Consider the following 26,094-nt stretch of genomic DNA (forward strand, 5'->3'; position numbering starts at 1 on the left):
GAGCAGATGAATGCGTGGCTGGAGAGATGGTGCAGGAGGGAGGGCTTCAGATTCCTGGGGCATTGGGATTGGTTCTGGGGGAGGAGGGACCTGTACAGGCCAGACTGGTTGCACTTCAACAGGGCCGGAACCAATATTCTCGTGGGGAGGTTTGCTAGTGCTGTTGGGGAGGACTTAAACTAATTTGGCAGGGGGATGGGCACCAGGATGTAACATTAGAAAGGGGAAATAAAGTGCTCAAAGGATTGGGAGAGGCAGAGAGCACTAAAGTAAGAAATAGTAAGTTATTAGGTGGGGTAAAACTAAGAGAGAATACAGGACGGTCTAAGATGGGTTTACAGTGTGTGTATGTGAACGCACGAAGCGTAGTAAACAAGGTAAGTGAGCTGCAGGCACAAATTACCACATGGGAATATGATGTTGTGGCAATAACTGAGACCTGGCTCAAAAAAGGGCATGATTGGGTATTAAATATTCCTGGTTATTCGGTGTCCAGGAAAGATAGGGAAGGAAAGATAGAAGGTGGTGTGGCAGAATTAGTTAAGGAGAATGTTACAGTGCTGGAGAGGGAGGATGCCCTGGAGGGGTCAAGGACAGCATCTATATGGCTAGAGCTAAGAAATAATAGAGGTGACAACACTACTAGGTGTATTCTATAGGCCACCAAATAGTGGGAAAGATATGGAGGACCAAATTTGCAGAGAAATTACAGAGAGGTGCAAGAACTATAGAGCAGTAATAATGGGGGACTTCAACTATCCTAATATAGACTGGGATCGTAAGAGTGTAAAGGGCAAAGAAGGGGAAGAATTCTGGAGTGTGTGCAGGAGAACTTTCTTGATCAGTATGTTTCCAGCCCAACGAGGAAGGAGGCATTGCTGGATCTGGTTCTGGGGAATGAGGCAGGTCAAGTGGAGCAAGTGTCAGTAGGTGAACATTTAGGGAACAGCGATCATAGTATCATAAGGTTTAGATTAGCTATGGAAAAGGACAGGGAGCAATCTAGAGTAAAAATGTTTAACTGGGGGAAAACCAATTTCAGTGGGATGAGAACAGATCTGGCCCAGGTAAACTGGAATCAAAGATTAGCAGGCAAAACTGTAATGGGCTGCCTTTAAAGAGGAAATAGTTCAGGTACATTCTCACTAGGGGGAAAGGCAGAGCAACTAAAGTCAGGGCTCCCTGGATGATGAAACAGATAGAGAATATGATGAAGCAGAAAAAGAGTGCGTATGACAGAGGTCAGGTTGCAAATACATCTGAGAATCATATATATATATATAGAAAGGTCAGAGGAGAAGTGAAAAAGAAAATAAGAGGGGCAAAGAGAGGGTATGAGAACAGAATGGCAGCCAACATAAAAGGTCATCCAAAAGTCTTCTACAGACATATTAATAGCAAAAGGGTAGTAAGAGGAGAGGTGGGGCCGATTAGGGACCATAAAGGAGACCTATGCATGGAGGCAGAGGGTATGGCTGAGGTACTAAATGAGTACTTTGTATCTGTCTTCACCAAGGAAGAGGATGCTGCCATAGACATAGTGAAGGAGGAGGTAGTGGAGACACTTGATAGGTTAAAAATTGATAAAGAAGAGCTATTAGAAAGGCTGGCTGTACTTAAAGTAGATAAATCACCAGGGGTGGATGGGATGCATCCTAGGATGCTGAGGGAATTGAGGGCAGAAATCGCAGAGGTACTGACCATAATATTCCAATCCTCCATAGATACAGGAGTGGTGCCAGAGGACTGGAGAATTGCAAATATTACACCATTGTTCAAAAAAGGGTGTAAAGATAAACCCAGCAACTACAGGCCAGTCAGTTTAACCTCAGTAGTGGGGTAGCTTTCAGAAACAGTAATCAGGGACAAAATTAACAGTCACTTGGATAGTGTGGATTAATTAAGGAAAGCCAGCACAGGTTTGTTAAAGGCAAATCTTGTTTAACCAACTTGATTGAGTTTTTTGATGAGGTAACAGAAAGGGTTGATGAGGATAATGTGGTTGACGTAGTGTACCTGGATTTCCAAAAGGCGTTCGACAAAGTGCCACATAATAGACTTGCCAGCAAAGTTGAAGCCCATGGAATAAAAGGGACAGTGGCAGCATGGATAAGAAATTGGCTAAGTGACAGGAAACAGAGAGTAGTGGTGAACGGTTGTTTTTTGGACTGGAGGAAGGTATACAGTGGTGTTCCCCAGGGGTCGGTACTAGGGCCACTGCTTTTCTTGATATATATTAATGACTTGGACGTGGGTGTACAGGGCACAATTTCAAAATTTGCAGATGACACAAAACTTGGAAGTATAGTGAACAGTGAGGAGGAGAGTGTAATGTATGTACCTTTAAGGGGGGGAACTACTTTCTACAGCTCATGTATACTGTAGTACCGGCAGTGACCACACCTGTATATAACGCTGAGTAGTAATCTGTTGTTTCAGTTGCAGTTTGAACCACGTTGAGTAAACATCTGTTGAATCGTTCCCTGCAGTCTGTTGTCTGATTATTGAAGGACACAACATTAAGATACACGGACCTATCATTGGCGACGAGGCAGATTCGAACCTACCTGCAACTCTGCATCACCTCCCAGGGATTCGCTCCTGGAGAACAGTGGAAGAAGGTCGAGTCCAGAAGCACGGGCATCGACCACGGGCAACCGCCCAGTCATCCAGCGGAGATTTGAGCATCGCAGGGGAGGCTGTCGAGAGCCAGGCTTGGTTTTCCAGTCACGGTGGTCCAGCGAAACGGGCTGGCAACAGGTACTGCGCAGACCCTTCCCAGACAGCGGCGGGCTAGAGCCCGACCGAGAGGCACAGAAAAAGGCCGAGCAGCGTCGACGGGGGAGAGAGAGAGGGCAGAGCGCACAGGGCGCAGCCGGTGTTCAGGACCGAGTGGCGTCAACAGGGGAGAGAGACGAGAGAGAGCAGAGTGCAGCCGGTGTTCAAGGGCCAAGCAGCGTCAACGGGGGAGAGAGGCGTGCAGGAAAACGCGAGGCGCTGCCATTGCCACGAGGACCGCAGAGAGCGGCGTTGGCAGCAGCGCAGGAGCAGCGCACGAAACCCACAGGGCGTCGCCATTTCCCACGAGGACCACCGAGAGCGGCATTGGCAGCAGCGCGGGAGACGCCATTTTAAGCCGCAGCAGGGAAGAAAGGAAAGCGCGGGAGACGCCATTTTAAGCCAGTCTAACCACACTCAAAAATGCCGAAGAGTGGCAGTATCACAGCGTTCGACAATGAAGTCGAAGGTTGGACAACATATGTCGAACGCACAGAAGTATACTGCAAGGCGAATGAAGTGCCAGATGACAAGAAAGCGCTGGTATTGTTGAATTCAATGGGTGCAAAAACGTATGGCTTACTACGAAACCTAGTAACCCCAGAGAAGCCAGTAGAAAAGGATTTTGAAAACATAGTGTCAATCCTACAGGACCACTTAAACCCCACACCACTGCTGATAGCAGAAAGATTTAAGTTTCACAAAAGGAACCAGCATAAAGATGAAAGTAATGCTGAGTATTTAACGGAACTGCGCAAGCTATCGAAACACTGCCAGTTTGGAACGGGACTAGCAGATACCTTAAGGGACAAGTTTGTGTGTGGGCTTCAAAGTGAAGGAACCCAGAAACGGCTTTTATCTGAAAAGGACCTTACGCTGGAAAAGGCTTTCAGCATTGCGGTATCATATGAAGCAGCAGCATGGGGCGCTGCTGAGATACAACAGAGACCGCAAGAATATGGCACAAACGAAATGTCATATGGAACAGAGAAGTGCTATCGCTGCGGCAGAACAACACACGACCAGAATGATTGCTGGTTCAAAGACAAAGTGTGCAGACAGTGTGGAAAAGTAGGACACATAGCACGAGTCTGCAGGTCGGGAAAGAAAACCAGCAATAAGAAACCGACCAAAGGGAAGTACAAGAATGTACATAAGATAATGGAGAATAGTTCAGACGAACAAAAGAGTGATAACGACTCCGAAAGCAGGGAACTGAGTTGTCTGAAACTACATAATGTGATCACAACGGAGGATCACCGAACCATTTGGGTCACTCTCAAGATAGCAGGAGTCCAGGTAAAGATGGAATTGGACACAGGATCAGCTCTGACAGTCATAAACCAATGGGACTATGAGTGGCTATTCTCACACATACCCTTGAGAGACACAAAAATTATTTTGAAGACGTAAAGGGGGCAAAAAGTCTACCCCAAAGGAAAAATAAGGGTGACTGTTATATATAACGGTAAGGAAACACCAAAACTAGAACTGTATGTATTGCAAGATGGAGGACCACCATTACTGGGACGTGAATGGATCCGGAAAATACAACTGGATTGGCATTCCATACAGGCACTGACTGTGGCTGACAAAAAGGATGACGACGTCACACCTGGGCGACTGTCAAAGATCCTAACTGATGCGAAAGAAGTGTTCCAGCAAGGACTCGAAACACTAAAAGGCATGACAGCGACGATTAAAATTGAAGAAAACGCAAGCCCAAAATTTTTTAAGGCCAGACCGGTACCTTATGCGATCCGCCCAGCCATCGAAGCAGAGCTGGAGAGTCTGGAACGTTCAGGTGTACTGTCCAAGGTAGACTGGAGCGAGTGGGCTACACCCATCGTCCCTGTGATGAAAAAGTCGTTGAGCAGCACGCCTGGGGAACCAAGGAAGGTTCGCATCGGTGGGGACTTTAAGGTAACAGTGAACCCGGTCTTTCACACCGTACAATATCCACTTCCGTGGATTGAAGATATTTTCGCCTCGCTATCTGGAGGGAAACGCTTCACTAAGATTGATCTGGCCCAGGCGTATCTGCAAATGGAGGTAGAAGAAGCATCAAAAAATACCTCACAATCAACACCCATAAAGGTCTCTACCAATACAACCGGCTGGTATTCGGGGTAGCATCAGCTCCGGCTATTTGGCAGAGGGCAATGGAACAAGTCCTGCAAGGGATCCCGGGGACCCAGTGTTATTTGGACGACATCCTGGTCACGGGCGAAAATGACAGTGATCACCTTGCCAACCTGGAGCAGGTGCTCACTAGATTGCAGGAATATGGGCTCCGAGCTAACCGCCCCAAATGCGAGTTTTTTAGAAAACAGATCTCGTATTGTGGCCACGTTATCAATAAAGAGGGGTTACATAAGTCCCCAGAGAAGATTGAGGCAGTAGTCAAGGCTCCAGCACCGGAAAATGTGTCACAACTGAGGTCGTTCCTCGGGCTGGTAAACTACTACCATAAGTTCTTGTCAAATTTGTCTACAATACTACACCCACTGAACACCCTGCTGCAAACTGGGGTGCCATGGAAGTGGAGTGACGAATGTAGACGAGCTTTCCAGAAGAGCAAAACACTAATCACATCGAATGAGGTATTGGCCCATTATAACCCAGCATTACCAATTCGGTTGGCATGTGATGCGTCGCCTTATGGCATTGGAGCGGTGCTGTCGCACAAATTCTCGGACGGCTCAGAGAGGCCAATAGCCTTTGCATCACGATCACTAACCTCAGCCGAGCATAACTACGCCCAGATTGACAGGGAGGCCCTCAGCCTAGTGTGGGGAGTGAAAAAGTTCAATCACTATCTGCACGGGCAGAAATTCACCTTGCTGACTGACCACCAGCCTCTTGTCTCCATTTTTAATCTGAAGAAGGGCGTTCCGGTGATGACTATGCAACAACTACAAAGATGGTCACTTTTTCTAGTGGCACACCACCATGAGATTGAATATAAGGGCACGAAACAGTTGAATACCTACCGGTAACTAACGCTTGTATCGAAAAGGAAACCCGAAATGACCCGACACTGTCTCGGGTATATGATTTGACAGTGAAGGGATGGCCAGCACATGGCGACTCACTGTTGCCAGCATTCTCGACAAGGAGAGAACAGCTGTCAGTGTGCCTGGGGACCTTGATGTGTGGATCCCGAGTGGTAATTACACCCAAGTTAAGGGCTCAATGAGCTTCATGAGGGTCATCTGGGAGGGGTAAAAATGAAAAGCCTAGCCAGGGCTTATGTATGGTGGCCGGGAATCGATAAACAAATCGAGGACCTGACCAAGAGCTGCTCAGGATGCCAGAAAGTCCAAAATGCACCACCACAGGCCCCTCTACACCCATGGGAGTGGCCCTCATCTCCATGGCAACGGGTGCATATTGATTTTGCTGGTCCATTCATGGACTCAATGTTTTTACTAGCCGTGGATGCGCACTCGAAATGGCCTGAGGTCATCAAAATGTCCTCCACCACCACGGAGAAAACTATTGCAGTCCTACGGACCATTTTTGCCAGGAATGGCTTGCCAGAACAGATTTGCTCCAACAACGGACCACAGTTTGTGTCCGAAGAGTTCTGGAGGTTCTTGAAAAAGAATGGGGTACGGCATTACACATCTGCCCCGTATCATCCAGCCACAAATGGATTAGCTGAGAGGTTCGTTCAAACCTTTAAGAAGGCAATAAAGGCTAAGTACAATGACAACATTCCGCTGCAGCACAAGGTGGACAATTTCCTGTTCGCCTACCGGAAAGCGACACATGCAGTCACCAACCAGGCCCCAGCCATGATGTTCTTTAACCGAAGGTTAAAATCTCGCCTGGATTTGCTCAGACCAAACGTACGAAGAGATGTTGAGAGTAAGCAATTCCAGCACATCCATGAGAAGCCAACAAGGAGCTTCAATGTAGGGCAACCAGTCTTGGCCCGCGACTACCGAACAGAAAAATGGCAGCCAGGAACGATATGCACATGGCAGGGCCCACTAATGTACACAGTGGACATTGGGGAGAGCATCGTGAGACGCCATGCTGACCAGATCCTAGAGTCACAGGAACAAGTCAACCCCATGCCTCGCCCATATGTACCTGGTGATGAACCAGACGTACAGGTAGCATCTACCCCAGAAACAGTGGCATCGGAAGCTGATGAAACAACCGACGACAGGGGGCCAGAATCGCCTCCGCACCAAGAGCAAGACACTCGGGAAAGGCGCTATCCAGAAAGGATCAGGAAGCCTCCCCAAAGACTGAATTTATAAATAGACTATTTTCAGCTAATGTTGCATGTTAAAAGTGTTAATTGTAATTAGTTTGATATTTAATTGTTAAATGAGTGTTATGGTACTGTTAATCTAAAAGGGGTGGAATTGTAATGTATGTACCTTTAAGGGGGGGAACTACTTTCTACAGCTCATGTATACTGTAGTACCGGCAGTGACCACACCTGTATATAACGCTGAGTAGTAATCTGTTGTTTCAGTTGCAGTTTGAACCACGTTGAGTAAACACCTGTTGAATCGTTCCCTGCAGTCTGTTGTCTGATTATTGAAGGACACAACATTAAGATACATGGACCTAACAGAGAGTGATAGACTTCAGCAAGACATAGACAGGCTAGTAAAATGGGCAGACTGTGGCCGATAAAATTTAACGCAGAAAAGTGCGAAGTGATACATTTTGGTAGAAAGAATGAGGAGAGGAAATAGAAACTAAATGTTACAATCCTAAAGGGGGTGCACGAACCCTTTCCCACTATTTGGTGGTCTATAGAATACACCTAGTAGTGTAATGGCACCTCTATTATTTCTTAACTCTCGCCATATAAATTCTGTCCTTGACCCCTCCAGGACATCCTCCCTCACCAGCACCATAACATTCTCCTTAACCAATCGTTGAAGGTGGCAGGGCAGGTTGAGAAAGCAGATAAAAAGGTTTACGGGATCCTGGGCTTCATAAATAGAGGTAAAGAGTACAAAAGTGTAGAAGTTATGATGAACCTGTATAAAACACTGGTTCAGCCCCAACTGGAGTACTGTGTCCATTTCCACACTTTAGGAAGGATGTGAAGGCCTTAGGGAAAATGCAGAAAAGATTTACAAGAATGATTCCAGGAATGAGGGACTTCAGTTCTGTTGATAGACTGGAGAAGCTGGGATTGTTCTCTTTGGAGCAGAGAAGATTGAGAGGAGATTTGATAGAGGTATTCAAATCATGAGAGATCTGGACAGAGTAGATAGAGAGAAACTGTTCCCATTGGCAGAAGGGTCAAGAACCAGAGGACACAAATTTAAAGTGATTGGCAAAAGAACCAAAGGCGACATAGGAAAAAACTTTTTTATGCAGCGAGTGGTTAAGATCTGGAATGCACTGCCTGAAAGTATGGTGGAGGCAGACTCAATCTTATCTTTCAAAAGGGAGTTGGATAAATATCTGAAGGAAAATAAATTGCAGGGCTACGAGGAAAGGGCAGGAGAGTGGGACTAGCTGAGAGTCAGCATGGGCTCGATGGGCTTTCTTCCGTGCTGTAACCATTCTATGATTTTATGATTCTATTATTCGAACTGATTTATGATCTCAGTCACCCTTTCTATGATGTGTGTCTCGTTTCATGTGAGGTTCTGGGTCATTTTCTACAATGTGAAGATTTTGACGTCTGATTCATGAGCAATTTCCTCATCTCAATCCTGTTTCCTATAATAGTTCATTCTGATATATGAAGTTCACGAACACAATGACAATTTTTGAAATGTTCAAGCCCTGATGCATGAGAAACATGATCTAGACCTGCTTAGGTATTGGCATATGAGGTTCATGATTTCAGTCCTGCTTTTTACTATGCATAGTTTCCGGTGCTTCATCACGCAGTCTCCTAGTCCAACTCCCAAAATGGTAGAATTTCCTTACCTTTCTCAGTTTTGTCTCCCTCGCAAAATCTATAGATTTCTAAAACCCAACCTTAATTAGTCCTTATTTCCTGGTTAACACTGTCTTCTCTCTTATTATTTTCAGTCTTGGCAATATCCTACACTATGGACCTTGGCCTTCCACCTATTTCTCAGTAGGTAAAATATCACAGCAGTGAGTCCTGTAATGTTTAATTGTTGGTGGCTACTTCATGATCTGGGATCCCATGCTCTGGGGCCTAGATATTATGGAATATTATGGAAAGCAAGACAGTCTCTTTTTAAACGGCATCTCTTACTTCTCATGTGTGGCTTCATGATCTCAGGACTATTTGTGCGTAATGCTTATTCCTGATTTGTTAAGAATTTTTAATGGAAGTTTCTTTCTTAACTTTTGTTTTCAAACCAGATTAGTTTTGCTAAAATACTATCATCTTATGGTATTTAATATATTTCTATCTCTTCCTGTAAGGGGGATGTCATGTAGAATTGACTCATGAGATAACACTGGGTGGCCAGCTGGTGGCGCCGTCCAAGGAAAGTATAAATACTCGGGCGTGGGCCCAGCTTGCTCAGGACGTTTTTGTAACCAGGAACTAGTGATGTAACTAGAAACTCATGGTTGTGAAACAGTTGATTAAAGCCTTGTTTTATACTCGGACCAAGTGCTTAGTGGTTTTCTTACATCAGGGGACTTACATTTATTTGAGGAATCTTAAAATGAGATGAACGTACAACAACACTGTGCTATTTCTAACTGAGAAAGCATGAACATAGAACATGCCCATCAATAGCACAAACCAAATCAAATTGTAACTATTTGCCTAATCTCAACATTGTGCCTAAATGTAAGTTTATGTTACAATATAGCAACAGTATTCCCTTTTTCGTGCCAAGTTTCCCCCACAACCTTCTGTCCTGAAAGTGTTGCTGAGGTGCAGTTTCTCACCCAAATGGCCATTCTTCATATTAAAGTCTTGACAGGGACTGTCAGCAGGGAACTCGAGTGCGCAGCATCCCAGCCCAGCCCAATCCGGTCCTTGCCCGATACCCATACCATTGCACTTCTGGTAGGCGGCTGCTTACTTTATTAAATCAATAAAGTAAGAATCACAGGAAATGTAATCCCCCATCAGAAAACGCCTGCAACACATCAGTTGAATTTAATGGCTATGGTTCATGCCCAGTGCAATTAATGTTGTGGCAGTTCAGGTAGATCACGCTGAAGCAGGCAAAGGGGATGTTACATTATTGATTGATGTGTGCAGCTTTACCTCACCAATTAACAGTCATGATCAGGAGTGACCAGGGGGCAGTTGCCGAATTTTGCCCATCTAATCCAGGAGTGCTGCGGCCCATTGTTGGGCCCCGAGCCCTGCCCTGCCCCGCTCCAGCTGAGAACAGCTAACTCAGCACAGGCCCGGGATTGAAACTGAAACCTTCCTGCTCTGCATGGTTCAGCTACTTATTGCCATAATCGGCTGGGCCAACAACAGCAGTTCTGACAGAGAAAGTTAACTAAACCCTGTCATTCTATTTAAATTTATGGCACAAGTGAAATGAAAACATAAACTTCTAATTACACACACACGACAGTAGCAAGAATTTTACTGTACCCTGTGGACCTAGGGTCAGAAATCTTTGACTGACTACTGACCCCTGCACTTCTCAAATCTGTTCACTTAATCTTCAACAACTGTTGCTTATTAACTTGTCCCCAGTGATTTTCAGAGCAGCACTGGACATTTCAACTAGTTGTACTGGTACATGAATGGTATTTTTGTTCTCCAGTGGTATCATAGTGTCGAGAAATGTGCAGGTTTTAGATACTAAACTCTTTACATAATAAAAATATTGTACTGCTTTTAACTTTTGTTTCCTGTCTCCAGAGTTCCCACATCGTTACATTTTCTTTATGGTATGTTCACTTGTTGCTGCAAGTAGTTCAACACAGCCCTTTGAAATTAAGGCACAACGTGAAATTCCCTTAATTAGCTTCAGTTCCCTAATTCAGTGCCAAACCTGTCAGTTCCACAACTATAATCATTGGTGTATGTTGTAGGATGAGAAGACTTGTTGTATGTGCCCTTTTGTTTGTTTTCCCTATTACAGAACTCTCTCGATGTCTCTGTGGATGAACTCAGTGCCAGCTAGAGCAGGTTCAGCCCCCGTTTTGTGCTGAGTTAGCCGGTCAGTAGAGTAGTGAGAGCACTACTATTAACTTCAATGTCCTCTAACAAGGGCGGACGAGAAATCGGACAAGAATCCCGTTCCTTATCACAGTTCCATTACCACGCTGGAAAGTGCATTTGTTGACATTGGGTAAGAGCAGAATCAGGCTTGGCAGTGATGTTCCCACCAGCCAAATATCCTGTCATAGTTCACAACTAAGTCGCACATATAAAGAGGTACAGGAGAGTTGACAGTATCCATGGAACTACTCCAGCAAGTATCTGGACTCTCGGGAAAGGAAAGGAGGAGACCGGAAACAGAAGAAAATCCAGAGTTTGCAGTTCTCAATCCTGGAAGCTGATCAGGAGTTATTAATCATGTTTTTGACAAATAGACTGTAGTACTCAAGAGGTAATGAGTTCAGAAATAATTAAGAGCTCTTGATTGGCATCCAGGAGCATCAAGAATATTAACTGCTGTTGTGTTAATGCAGGCATTCACTATCTGGACCTGAGGGTGATGTTACCTGAATGTGTGTCAGGGTCTCTACCCGACCTGAACGATTAAGTTTCCCCTGGGATGTGGTGCAACAGTATAATAATAATTTATCTCAGCAGTGATAAATTATATGTGAGAACATTAACCCTCTGTCAATACTTTCCCCATAGAAAGCATGGAGCTAACTGGTTTGTGTGATTCTCGTACTTACAGAAGGGATTGTTTATTGATTCACGGAATTGTAATCTCAGAGATACAATGGGCTATAAATTTGTTGTAGCCAAGGAACAGGCGGTGTCAGTAGAAAAGTTGTAGAATTAGCACCAGGCGCAAATGCTTTAGACTGCATGAATAATTTGTGCTCACTGCTCAATAAAATGATTGGAGTTCTAAATCAAGTCTTAAAACCCAAGCTCATTGGTGTTAGACTTAAAGGGCGGACCAATATTGGGTGCAGTGTAATTGCAACTCATCATTGCCACAGGCTTTATTCACTACTTAAAGGGGAGGTTCATTGATGCTGCAGCACCTCATTCTCAGCATTGCTGTCTGTGCAGCTGCGTCAGCAAGCAGAAGCAGAACAAGGAGAAGAACCATTGCCGAATCCCCCACTATCAACATTCTGGGGGTCACCATTAACCGGAAACTTAACTGGACCAGCTACATAAATACAGTGGCAACAAGAGCAGGTCAGAGGCTAGGTATTCTGCGATGAGTGTCTTACCTCCTGACTCCCCATTGCCTTTCCACCATCTACAAGACACAAGTAAGGAGTGTGATGGAATACTTTCCACTTGCCTGGATGAGTGCAGCTCCAACAACACTCAAGAGGCTCGACACCATCCAGGACAAAGCAGCCCACTTGATTGGCACCCCATCCACCACCTTAAACATTCACTCCCTCCACTATTGGCGTACCGTGGCTGCAGTGTGTACCATCTACAAGATGCACTGCAGCAACTCGCCAAGGCTTCTTCGGCAGCACCTCCCAAACCCACGACCTTTTCCACCTAGAAGGACAAGGGCAGCAGGTGCATGGGAACACCACCACCTCCAAGTTCCCCTCCAAGTTACACACCATCCTGACTTAGAAGTATATCGCCGATCCTTCATCATCGCTGGATCAAAATCCTGGAACTCCCTCCTTAACAGCACTGTGGGAGTACCTTCACCACATGGACTGCAGCGATTCAAGAAGGTGGCTAACCACCACCTTCTCAAGTGCAACTAGGGATGGGCAATAAATGCTGGGCTTGCCAGCGATGCCCAGATCCCATAAGCGAATAAAAAAAAGGAGCCGGAGGACTGAACCAGGCGTGCTCATGGCAGGTCCACACCCCAGGGAGAGAGCCCGAAGCTTCTCCGATGTAGCATTGGAGGCATTAGTTTTCGCTGTGGAGAGACGGAGGGTGGTGCTCTACCTGGCAAATGGCAGGAGGCCCTCACCACAAGTCTTCCACACCATGTGGAGGGAGGTAGCGCAGCATGTCTCGGGCAGCACTGTGGGCCCCAGGACCCACACACAGTGCAGGAGGAAATTTAACAACCTCACTCGGGTGGTCAGGGTAAGTGAATGTTTCAACAAATGCTACATACCACCATCTGTACCACAAGCTTCACACACTGCCCAAAGCACCACACCCCCAGCGCTCACCCACCAACAATCTCTACCTAGCAACACCCACGCCCACATCTCACACCTTGCACACAATGCCAGCTATTTGACTATGGCAGGCACAAGGGTCATTAGTTATTAGAATTCATGTGGAATGTGTGATATGTTTATAGATACATTTATTAATGGTCTTTGGAATACTTTGTGGTCTTTCTCATTTCACAATTGCGCTCAGGAGGATGCTGTGATACGCATGAGACAGGGATTGTATGATGGGATGTGGTGAGCTACAGGGATCTGGGGTTTCATTTATGTGAATCGGAGTCTGATGAAACGGTCACGGACAGCCCATCCAGAAGGCCAATTGTCTCACTGCCTCCTCTCTCCCTCCTGTTCCTCCTCCTCCTCCTCATCCTCCTCCGAAGGTGGTCCCGCAATCCCTGGTGGCAAGGGCTGGGCCCTCATGATGGCCAAGTTGTGGAGCATGCAGCAGACCACCACGAAATGGGACACCCACTCTGGTGAGTACTGGGGGGCTCCTCCTAAACGGGCAAGGCAGCAGAACCGTTGCTTCAAAAAGCGGATAGTCTGCTCGATGATGTTCCTGATGGCAGCATGGCTCTCATTATATGAGTGCTGGGCAGGAGTGTTGGGGTTGCAGAGGGGAGTCATGAGCCAGGTGGAGAGCGGATAGCCCTTGTTTCCGAGCAGCCACCCTCGAGCTTGACGTGGTGGCTGGAAGAGTGCTGGCACACCAGTCTGGCGCAGGATGAAGACATCGTGGCTGCTGCCAGGATAGCGGGCATTAACATTAAGGATTCGTTGTGTGTGGTCGCACAACAACTGCACATTAAGTGAGTGGTAGCCTTTGCGGTTACGGAAGATCTCAGGATTGTTATGCGGTGCCCGCAAAGCCACATGGGTGCAGTCGATGGCGCCCTGCACCATGGGGAAGCCCGCTATCCTGGCAAAGCCACATGCACGCTTGTCTTGCTTCTCTCTGGTGGTCGGGAAGCCAATGTAGTCCCTTCTCCTGGTGTAGAGAGCCTCAGTGACCTCCCGGATGCAGCGATGGACGGCGAACTGTGAGATGTTAGCTATGTCTCCTGTAGCAGACTGGAAGGATCCACTGGCAAAGAAATTGAGGGCCACAGTGACCTTGACTGCCACTGGGAGACCCTGGTCTGAGGCTCAAGGTCTGGTTGCAGGAGGTGGCAGAGTTCTGTGACCACCTTCTTGGTGAAGTGAAGCCTTCTAATACACTGCTCCTCACTTAATTGAAGGTAGAAGTGCTCTCGGAATACCCTGGGTGTGTAAGGCCTCCTGGTGAGAGCCCTGATGGCCCTCCTCCTCCCTCTGCGCACATGTTCCTGTATTTCTCCCTGCCTATGCTCCCACCGCCATAGATCATGGAGGGCGAGGTGGCCAGTACAGCCCCCATTAATGTTAGCCAGTGTAGCAGTTTGAATCTTTGAAGAATAAATGTAGCTACTTTTTAGTTGCCAGAAGAGTCCTGATACAAAAGAGCCTTGAAATTACTAAATGAAACTGTTGCAGTGGTTGAAACCAACAAAAATCATTGAAACTGCACTAACCTGACAGCTGCGAGTGATTTACTCATGATTCCTTTAAATAATGTCCCTGGAGCCAGCTTCCTGGTGCTGCACGCCAGCTCTCCCTATCGGTGTTTACTCCAGGTGATGAGGTAAGTGGCCAGAATCAATTTAGCAAATCAGGCGGTCAGTGAGCATTGCATATTCAACAACGTCATGACCTACCTGGCATTGACGTTCCTGGCAATACCTCTTACTGGCAGTGCTACAGGGGGGGCGGGGGGTGAATTTGGTCTGCGGCGCTGGGTTCGCCTCACACCGGCGATACTAGTCTAGTGCCCCATTAGCGACATCTACTGGCGCTAATGGAAGGCATTAAGGGGATGAATATTTCCCCTATTATCTCTTTACAAGTTTGCGGTAACTTCATATATAAGTGAACGTAAATAGTATAACAACTTTTAAAGCTGAACTTACAGTGTTATATTTGCTCCTATTAACTGAAGATTTTATTACTACAATTCCCCTGTAATGTGTTTGTTCCTGTCTTGTTTGTCATGTTTACATCACAAAAAATACTTATTGTCTCATGTTTCTGGTCCAAGTTACACATGTCATTGATGCAGGAAGTATCAAAAATGCAGGGGACTATATAACAGAAAAACAATTTCAAAATAGTTTGCATTTTATATTTAAATAGAATTTCATATATGTTGCCCATTATCTAGCAGATCAAACATACTACGATTTCAGTGAAATATTAATACAATGTCAGCAACAGGCTGTTCCCTCAAAGATTCAAACCATTAAATCTGCTCCCGGTTACTTCTTACCTATATATTGTCCTTTGCCTTCTCTGAAAGGGGGTCCAGGTGGGCCTTTAATCATTGGGTGCATGTATTTTGAAGGAGAATAGCCTCCACTGGAAACATAGCCAATGATGGTCATCAACAAAAGAACTAAAATATCCATTTGCAGCATTGTCCTTTCCTGGGTGATCTGTGTGAGAGGTTAAAGAGGAACCGTTAGGAACAAAAACTGGACTGAAACTTGAACACAACACATCTTTATACTAACGCCATCAATCTAGGTTTGGAAATGATCCAGTATGATTCTGGAGCTCAGCTGAAAGCAATTGTATCCAGGTAATGTCAGAATTCTTTAAAGTATTCTCATTGCTTCAGTATGTTTCTTTGCACTTACCCCTTAAATGCGTGCAGTTTTGATTTGGTTTAAAAAAGAGCCAAATTAGGAATGACTGCTCTCCCTTTATTCCACTGTGTGCTAAATGCATTAACGGGTACACTAATGTACAGGCGGGATTAGTGGCACATCTGTGAGTGTGAGGCTGGCCCTGAAATGCTACAGCCCCACTGGCAAAGGTGCAATTTTGATTGGCATTTTGTGGACTGTGCATGCATGATCTTGCAGCCTCAGCACAGACTCTCTGGCTGTTGGTGAGCTCCTGTGTATCAGTGCCAACACTAATAAAGTGCATAACTGAAACCAATCTAAGATCTCAGTTAAACACATTTTTTTGTCACTTGCAAATGTATATTTTACTTTAACTTGTCGTAGTCCCAATTTTTCTCCTCGTTCCACCATCATGCTTGCTCTTGTCTATACTTTATAAATCGTCACTTGCAAAGAAACACATACTAGAAACTCCTTACGCAGAACTTTTTTTCAAGCATTCAGTTATGTCGGAGCTGTCCATTTTGTATTATTTTGCTGTTACTGCGCATAATGTTAGGGACAAGTTGTCCAGCTTTGGATGTGCTTTGGATGGTCTAAAGTCAGGTTCTAAAGACAAGGTAGGTTCTGATATAGAAGGTCTTTTGATCTCATTCTTCCAGAGTATCACCTGGCTGTCTTGCCATTACTGCATCTAGCTGTTTCCTGACTTATTCCAGTGTCCTGGCTCCAATCACCCTTCCTGATAACCTGTTCCATAGGAACAGAAGAATTAGGAGCAGGAGTAGGCCATACAGCCCCTCAAGCCTGTTCCGCCATTCAATAAGATCATGGCTGATCTTCAACCTCAACTCTACATTCCTGCCGTATCCCCATAGCCCTTGATTCCTCTAGAGTCCAAGGCCTAGAAATTCAGTTGTTAGTGCCAGCCGCTAGCGCCTTAGGAGGAGGAGAAGTGGGGCGCTAAGCGGCTAGCGCCCGGGCGCGGCGCGATCTGCACCTCTCGCGAACTTCACTCAAGATTTAGCGGCGGCGCTAAACCGCAGCGCCCGCTCAGCTGCGCGCGCAGATCGGGACGTCATTTCATGGTGCAATGCCCTTGGTGCGCCCCGAACCGGAACTTCAGTGGCGCCGCCCTTCTTTGCGCCTGGCGCCCCCAGCGACTAGTAGAGGGGAACGGCTCCCAGTCGCTGCGGGGCGTGGGGGGCGCTATTTAAAGGGGACTCCTCCTGCATTATAAGTGGCAGCCATTTTGTGCCAATCCTTCTGTGTGAGAGGCGGATATTTGGAGAGAAACAAAGGGAGAGAGCTTTCTGCTTTGACTCAGCGCTCGCACAGGTACTTCTGGCTTCAGGCCAGAGCTTTGCACTTGGATTTCACTTTCAGTGCCATAGCCTTGAGTCGCCACATATAATGGGGGCTGCAATGGGTGGAAACGTTGGCTTTCTGCATTGCATTCAAAGGGCTCAGAGACGCCGTGTGAGAGTGCCAGTCATGGCCAGACGGAGAAGGGCCAACAGGTGTCGGCACAGGAGGCCTTACCCACCCAGGGTATACCGCCAGCAGTTCTCATATCTGAACATGTCTGAGGAGCAGTGTGTTTGGAGGCTGCGATTCAGAAGGGAGGTGGTCACTGAGATCTGCCACCTGCTTCGCAGAGATCTGCAGCCACTGCTGAGGAGCAGGACGTCTCTGTTGGTGGCAGTGAAGGTGACGGTGGCTCTCAACTTCTATGCCACCGGCTCCTTCCAATCCGCTACTGGGGACATTGCCAACATCTCCCAGTTCGTGGTACATTGCTGCATCTGCCAGGTGACCAATGCCCTTTTCAGAAGGAGACGTCAGTACATCTCCTTCCCCATGACCCTGGACAAGCAGCAAGAGCGTGCAATGGGATTTGGAAGAATAGCAGGCTTCCCCAGGGTCCAGGGCTTAGAATTGATGAACCAGCAATGGTCAGGCCTTGCTTCAGGGCTGCAGTGTGCAGGGCATGGCAGCCAAACAAGTCGACCCTCCCCCTTTAAGAGCTGGCCGGCGCCAACGTGTCTGCCTTCATTCAGAAACTCGCCGCACCTGCGTTGCGCCCGCCCTCGGTGTTAGCGCCTCGGCACGCCGGCTTAGCGCCTAATGATAGGCGTGCATCGCCTGCTTTAGCGCAGCAGCAACCTCTTGGGGCGATGCAACTGAATATCGGCGAAGGTGGCGCTAAGTTGCGCCGGGCGCTAAATTTAGCGAACGCCCGGCTGTAGTGCCCCAAACGTGGCTATACTGAATTTCTAGGCCCAAAAATCTATCTATCTCAGCCTTGAATATACTCAATGACTCAACATGCACAGCCCTTTGGGGCAGAGAATTCCAAAGATTCACAACCCTCTGAGTGAAGAAATTCCTCATCATCTCAGTCTTAAAAGGCTGATCCCTTATCCTGAGACTATGCCCCTGAGTTCTAGACTCTCCAGCCAGGGGAAACAATCTCTCAGCAGCTATCCTGTCAATCCCCCTCAGAATCTTATATGCTTCAATGAGATCAACTCTCATTCTTCTAAACTCCAGTGCTTATAAACTACTCCCACCACTGTTTTCTGCCCCTTGTTATTTTTTATCTCCACCCATACTGATTCTGCTTTCTGATCTTCTGAGCCAAGATCCTTACTCACTAATGTCCTTGTCATCCTTAATTATCAGGGCTCTCCCCCTCACCCCCAGCCCACCCCCCGTTCCAGTCTGCCTGTCTTTTCCAGCTATGGATCGGCTTCTGTGTAGAGAAATACTCCCTGGATATGTCCTAGACTTGCCCTTCACAAGGCAACCTTAGAGTTTTCTCAATTGATTTTGTTTGGAATTCTGCCACATGCATCATCAGAAATACTGACTAATCAGCTACTTTTATTTGAATTACCTTTAATGCCCAAGTCTAGGAAGCTGAGTGCTAGAAAGTGATCACAAGGAAATGTCAACAAGGTTGATGCTCAAATTCCCTAAAATCCGAGTTCATTTTCTATTGCGATGAGTTTCACCGATCCTTGGTTCAGCATTAGGCCTCACCATAGTGCGGTATGTTAGGCCACTGCAGAGACTATGCCATCATTTCCCACCATGCCTCGCTGCAATCTTTGACCATTGCTCTGGAATAGTGTACCACAGGTGAGGGCTGCAGAGAAACCTGTGTGCACCGAATGCCCAGCCGTGCTATCTGAGGGGAGACGGCAAATAATGCCATGATGCTCACTTTGAGGGCAGTCAGAAAATGACGAATAGAATTGGGTTCATTTTCCAGAGGTTGTGAAACACGCTTCCAAAGCACATGGTTGTGCGCACATTACTCAGGCAGATTCAGAATGTGTAGACAGCCTGTCCTGTGCTACGATTGCATGCGCCTGAGAGAACAAGGACACAATCAGTGAAGCTAATGGCAAAACCGATGTCACAGTTACATATATGGATACAAATACAGGAAACTTTGTTATATCTGGCACCGACGGGACCGAGCTGTTGCCGATCTATCAAAACTGCCGGACATACAAAGTTAATGTTGAAGCATACGGAGGTTTTCATTTCCGTATCTGACAACAAACACTGTTGCTTAGCAACAGCTTGTAAACAGTCGGCCGGTACCTTGGAAGCGTCTCTGTAGCTTAGCAACAGCTTCAGAGAGACTTTCCAGAGCCCGACTGTTGAAAACAAAGCCACGAGAAGAAAAAAAACCTAACAAAACAGCTCCTGATTTCTGCCGGTAGATCGAGGTTTCCGGACATACAACCTCCGGATAAACCAAAGTTTCCTGTACCCATAATGTATTAACAAATGCTCGACAAAGCGGTAAATGAACCTCTTATGTTATCCAAATCCATATAAATGCATTATTTTTAGCAGTAACCAAAATCTAATCAAGTACTTTTATGAAATGGACTTAATGCATGTTGTGATAAAATCTCTTAAGATGTTGAAATATATTCAGAGTTAATTATTATTATTATTGCCAGACTGTGAAGCAAATCTTCAACACCAGAGAGGAAGCTGGGTTGACCCGACATCAAACTGATAAAGTTAGCGAATGAATGTGTAAATCACTGAGGGAGTTGGTACCGTTTGTGTTAATTTATACAATATTTGGCCATTCTGGTCAATAACAATTTTTCTAACTTCTGTAATTTGAAGCCAAAGGATACAAGTTGTGAACTTATCCATTAAACATGTCTCTCAACATGACACAGCCGTAATCACTTTGACTTTACTTTTGGGAAAAGTACAGCATTATTTCCTGCAAACTACTGACAATGTTTATGTTATGGCTGGAGCAAGCACACCGCAGCATAATTACCAGATGGTGACTGATAATGGAAAAAGTCTTTAAATTCCTATTGTAGGAACCTATTTAAATAAATTCAGATCAATTAGATTCAAGCTGGGGTATTTGAGTCTGTTCCAGAATTTGCCTTTGAAGATTGCAGGATAATTTCTCTGTTTTTGAGGAAGAAATATAGCTCCTGAAATTACACTGTGGGACACTATGTACGTACCCTGTAACCCACAGTGTAATTTCGGTGTCTACACTCTAAAATAAAATTGCTCAAAACAGTATGAGATATTCTTGAATGCACTGTAAAGTATAAGCCCTTAGGGTTTAATTTCTCCTGGTGCACACTGATTAATGCATTCAGGTAAAATTCCTTTGTATGATACTTTAACACAGCCATTGACCTGTTTAAAATAAATGGCTTAACGATTATGTTAAAGTAGCTAACTTTAGGTTAAGCTGTCTCTTTAAGAAGCAGAAGAGAATCAAAAAATCTCACACGATATTTTTATGTATGGTTTAGATGTGGCTTCCATAAGTACTCCTCACAAACACCTTAGTACTAATGCTTGAGGAAGATTCAATGGTTAGATTAAAGCTGTTATTTCTAAAAACATGTTCTCCAGAAACTACCTAGTGAATTGTAGTGCCTGTTATTTTAAAAGGAAAATACTTCATTTATGATTCTCTAGCTCTGTAACTGCCCATGTTCCCGCTATAATTACAGGCTGCTTTATTCAATAGTTCCTACTGAATGAAGCCTTAATGTGGGTTAACCAACAATCAGTATAATTATACCCTCAACAAATCTCCTCTCTATTTTCGGCTTATTGGCTTTGTAGAAAGTATTAGGATTGTTATTGTGGGATTGGAAGTCAAAGTAACAAAATGCATTTGTCAATTTTCTTCTCATATTGTGTCACAAGAGTGTCTAATATGCGCCTATGTTTTCTTCCGTGCTTAGGTCCAATCCATTATGGTTTCTATTCAACCATCAGTGTATTTAATGGCCCAGATTTTGCGGTGCCAATGACGGCGAATGCACACGCCGTCGTAAGCCTCGTAAAAGGCAAGTTCCGGGTTTCCGCAAGCGCGGCACACGCGTGAAAACCCGGAACTTGTGATCTGTCAAGGTTCGCCTCGTCAGATCCTCCGAACCGAAAGTAAAATCACTCTTGCTGGTGCAGAGTTGGAATATTTGCCCAACTACTGCCCAGCAAATGCCCATGAAACACCTTACGCCTGGTAAAATCAAGCGTAGGGCCTGTTTTCACCAGCGTAAGGGGTAATATAAATGTTAAATTAAAAATTTAGCAATAAAAAATCATCCACAAACATTTATAAATAGTTTATGTAAATTTTGGCCTGGTTTAAAATATTTAAAATTATTTTTCAAAAAATTAAATTTTTATTGTAAATGTTTCATTAAAGGGACCTTAAATTAAATGTGAAAATGGGAACATTTATTTTTATTAGAATAGTGTAAATTCTTTAATTATTTGGGGATTCCGTTGCTTGTCATTAGGGGATTCCGTTCGGGAATGACTGCAATGGAATCCTCCTTTCTGATAGGAGGACCTGGCCCACGTGATCCCAGGGATGCTTCCGAGCTGCCTGCGTCCCTGGGATACGTGGGCCTTTGCGCAGGCGCAGGCGCACGCCTGCAGGCCCAGGACCCGAAGTCTCCGAAGCCCGGGAGCCAGCGGGTAGGTTCGTATTTCTTTATCGGGTCGGAGGCGCGCTCCGGAGGTACGCCTCCAACCGCAAGTTCTGGTCCATCATTTAAGCAGATGTTGGGGAAGCTGTATGACTGTGCTTGCCGATACTGTGATTGTTTTCATCAGATAGTTGTGGATAGTGGTATAACTATATTCAGGAAATTCTGATACAAATAATTTACTTTTATTACCAAGTAGAAGAAGAAGGGAAAAGGAAAAGTAACAAGAGAAGGAAGGAAAATGAACAGAAGCAAACTACAACATACATCATAGAACAAGAGAAACAACAACAACTTGTATTTATATAGCGCCTTTAATGTAGTAAAATGTCCCAGGGTGCTTCACAGGGGTGTTACCAAATAAATTTGACACCGAACCACATATGAAGATATTAGGACAGATGACCAAAAGCTTGGTCGAAGAGCTAGGTATTGAGGAGCGTCTTAAATGAGGAGAGAGAGGTAGAGAGGCGGAGAGGTTTAGGGAGGGAATTCCAGAAATTAGGGCCCAGGCAGCTGAAGGCACGGCCGCCAATGGTGGAGTGATTCAAATCAGGGAAGCGCAAGAAACCAGAATTGGAGGAGCGCAGAAATCTCAAAGGGTTGTCGGGCTGGAGGAGGTTACAGAGATAGGGAGGGGCGAGGCTATGGAGAGATTTGAAAACAAGGATGAGAATTTTAAAATCGAGATGTTGCCAAAAAGGGAGCCAATGTAGGTCAGCGAGCACAGGGGTGATGGGTGAACGGGACTTGGTGTGAGTTAGGAAACGGGCAGCAGAGTTTTGGATGAGCTGAAGTTTATATAGGGTGTGTTGTGTATGTACCTTTAAGGGAATAACTGGTCTCAGACTGCAGTACCGGCAGTGACCACCCCTGTATAAAAGGCCCTAGCAGGCTTCTGTAGTTTCAGTTTCCAGGTTGTCTCCATTCAGTAAAGACTTGTTATAATCAACTCCTGCAGTCCGTGTCTCAATTATACACGGACATAATAATGGCGACGAGTAAGAAACGAACTTACCTGCAACTCGGCAGCACCTCAGATGACGTTATTGAAGGTCGGAGCCAGAAGAAAGAAAAAAAAAATAATCCAAAGAAACTCGAGAAACGGGCGTCGACCATGGGCAACCGCCCTCCAAATCATCGAATTGAAAAATTGCAGGAGAGACTGCCGAGAGCCAGGCTTGGTTCTCCAGTCTGTGGTTTCCCAGCTAATCGGGCTGGTGGCAGGTAGTGCACTGATCCTTCCTGGGCTGCGGCGGGCTAGAGCTCGATCGGGTGGCTCTGCAACGGGGCTGGGCAGCGAGTCAGGAAGCAAAGAGAGAGAGAGAGGGTGGAGCACTCAGGGCGCGGCCGGTGCTTCGAAGCCGGGCAGCGTTCGAACCTAAGAAGAGGGAGGGAAGTGTCCCAGAGGGTCCGCTCCACGATGGGAACGGTTCTTCAATTAACGGCGCAAATATTGAAGCGCGATAGAAAAATAAAAATACCGCGGAGAGCAGTGTTGGCAGCAGCAATCGGGGAGGCGCGAAGACCATAGGGCGTCGCCATTACAGGATAATAAAATAAATATAATTGCCAGCAACAGCGTTGGCAGCGGCGGGAAAGCGCGGGAGGCGCCATCTTAACTCGGCGGGGAAGAAGGAAAAGCGCGGGAGGCGCCACCTTAGATTTTCAAGATGCCAAAGACTGGCGATATCACTGCCTTCAATAATGCAATAGAAGACTGCACCACGTATGTGGAAAGAGTCGAGGTATATTGCGAGGCAAACGAAATAGCCGATGAGAAAAAGGCATCGGTATTGCTAAATTTAATGGGCGCAAGAACGTACGGCCTATTGCGGGACCTGATTACTCCAGCCAAACCGAAGGTGAAGAGTTTTAACGAAATTGTTGCTATCCTACAGGAACACCTAAATCCTACACCGCTGCTGATAGCAGAAAGATTTAAATTCCACAGGAGAAATCAGCATAAAAATGAGAGCAATGCTGATTACCTTACGGAACTATGCAAGCTATCAAAGCACTGCCAGTTCGGAGCAGGACTGGCAGATACCTTACGGGCAGCACGGTGGCATAGTGGTTAGCACTGTTGCCTCACAGTGGCAGGGACCCGGGTTCGAATCCGGCCTCGGGTGACTGTCTGTGCAGAGTTTGCACATTCTCCCCGTGTTTGCGTGGGTTTCCTCCGGGTGCTCCGGTTTCCTCCCACAGTCCAAATATGTGCGGGTTAGGATGATTGGCTATGATAAATTGACCCTTAGTGTTAGGGGGATTAAATACGTGGGGTTACGGGGATAGGGTGGGATATGTGTTGGTGTAGGGGCTATGGGGATCGGGTGGGATATGTGTCGGTGCAGGCTCGATGGGCCGAAATGGCCTCTATCTGCACTGTGGGGTTTCTGTGATTCTGTGTGATTCTGTGATTCTGTGATAAATTTGTCTGTGGACTCCTGAGTGAAGGAACCCAGAAGAGGTTACTCTCAGAGAAAGAGCTGACGCTAGATAAGGCTTTCAGCGTGGCAGTATCATACAAAGCAGCAGCAAGGGGAGCTGCGGAAATACAACAAAAGCCACAGGAATACGGCACCCACGAAATGACACGGGGATTTGCAAAATGTTATCGCTGCGGCAGAACAAACCATGACCAGAAGGACTGCTGGTCCAAGGACAAAATATGCAGGCAATGCGGAAAGATGGGACACATTGCACGAGTTTGCAGGTCTGGGAAGAAGACCAACGACAACAAAAAGGCTACTAAGGAACCGTACAGGAAAGTACAAAAGATGACGGACAGTAGTTCCGAAGACCAGATGAGCGATAGTGAATCCGGGAACAAGAGACTAAGCTGTCTCAAACTTCACAACGTAATTGCAAAAGAGGATCACCGAACCATTTGGGTCACCCTCACGATAGCAGGGTCCCAAGTCAAAATGGAATTGGATACAGGATCAGCTCTAACCGTCATGAATCGACGAGACTATGAGCGGCTATTCTCACACATACCCTTGAGAGAGACATCCATTGTCTTGAGGACGTATACGGGGCAAAAAGTATACCCCAGAGGAAAAATAAGGGTGCCTGTCGAATACAACGGCAAGAAAATACGGAAATTGTATCTCTACATTCTGCAAGATGGTGGACCACCGTTATTGGGACGTGAATGGATCAGAAAGATAAGTTTAGACTGGCACTCCATTCAGGCACTGACGGTGGCTGGTAAAAAGGATGACGACGTCACTCCTGGACGATTGTAAACAATCTTAGCTGACGCCAAGGAGGTATTTCAACAAGAACTGGGAACTCTTAAAGGTGTAACCGCCTCGATAAAAATAGAAGAGAATGCAATTCCCAAGTTTTTCAAAGCAAGACCGGTACCATATGCAATTCGCCCAGCCGTCGAGGCAGAGCTGGAGAATCTGGAGAATGCAGGCGTGTTATCTAAGGTAGACTGGAGCGAGTGGGCGACACCCATCGTTCCTGTCATAAAAAAACGTTAAATAATAAGTCTGAGGAGCCAAGGAAGGTTCGCATCTGTGGGGACTTCAAGGTGACGGTGAACCCAGTCCTTCACACAGTACAATATCCTCTTCCAAGGATAGAAGATACCTTCGCCTCACTATCTGGAGGGAAGCGTTTTACAAAAATTGACCTAGCACAAGCATATTTGCAGATGGAGGTTGAAGAATCCTCTAGGAAGTATTTCACGTTAAACACTCACAAATGTCTTTACCAGTATAATCGACTGGTATTCGGAGTAGCATCAGCTCCGGCGATATGGCAAAGAGCGATGGAACAAGCCCTGCAAGGGATTCCGGGGACTCAGTGTTACTTGGACGACATCCTAGTGACAGGTGAAGATGAAAGTGAACACCTTGCCAACCTAGAGCAGGTGCTCACTAGACTACGTGAACATGGGCTAAGAGCCAATCGCCCCAAGTGCGAGTTTTTTAAGAAACAGATATCGTATTGTGGCCACTTGATTGATGAAGAGGGGTTGCATAAGTCCCCTGATAAAATTGAAGTGGTAGTTAAGGCTCCAGCGCCTGAAAATGTGTCGCAACTGAGGTCATTCCTCGGATTGGTGAATTACTATCATAAGTTTTTGCCGAAATTGTCCACAATTCTGCATCCACTGAACGCCCTACTACGAACGGGAGTAGCATGGAAATGGAGCGATGAATGCAAGCGGGCCTTTCAGTAGAGTAAGGACCTAATCACTTCAAGAGAAGTATTGGCTCACTACAACCCATCACTACCGATAAGACTGGTGTGTGATGCGTCTCCCTACGGCATTGGGGCGGTACTGTCACATAAATTCCTTGATGGTTCAGAGAGGCCGATAGCTTTTGCGTCAC

The 26,094-nt window shown here is 46.0% G+C and overlaps 1 protein-coding gene across 1 annotated transcript in view; it reads right to left on the minus strand.

Annotated features, from left to right (window-relative positions):
* Nucleotides 1-26,094, minus strand: part of col8a2 (collagen, type VIII, alpha 2) — a 304,390-nt gene that overhangs the window by 86,267 nt on the left and 192,029 nt on the right. The window contains exon 2 of the mRNA XM_085962661.1: nucleotides 15,368-15,533. Within this exon, the coding sequence (XP_085818787.1) occupies nucleotides 15,368-15,515 (148 nt within the window). The 5' untranslated portion in view covers nucleotides 15,516-15,533. The remainder of the gene's footprint in view (nucleotides 1-15,367; nucleotides 15,534-26,094) is intronic.

This window comes from Somniosus microcephalus, chromosome 20 (genome assembly GCF_052327205.1).
Source record: "Somniosus microcephalus isolate GS21.2 chromosome 20, FLI_Smic_1.0, whole genome shotgun sequence".
In the NCBI taxonomy this organism is placed as follows: Eukaryota; Metazoa; Chordata; class Chondrichthyes; order Squaliformes; family Somniosidae; genus Somniosus; species Somniosus microcephalus.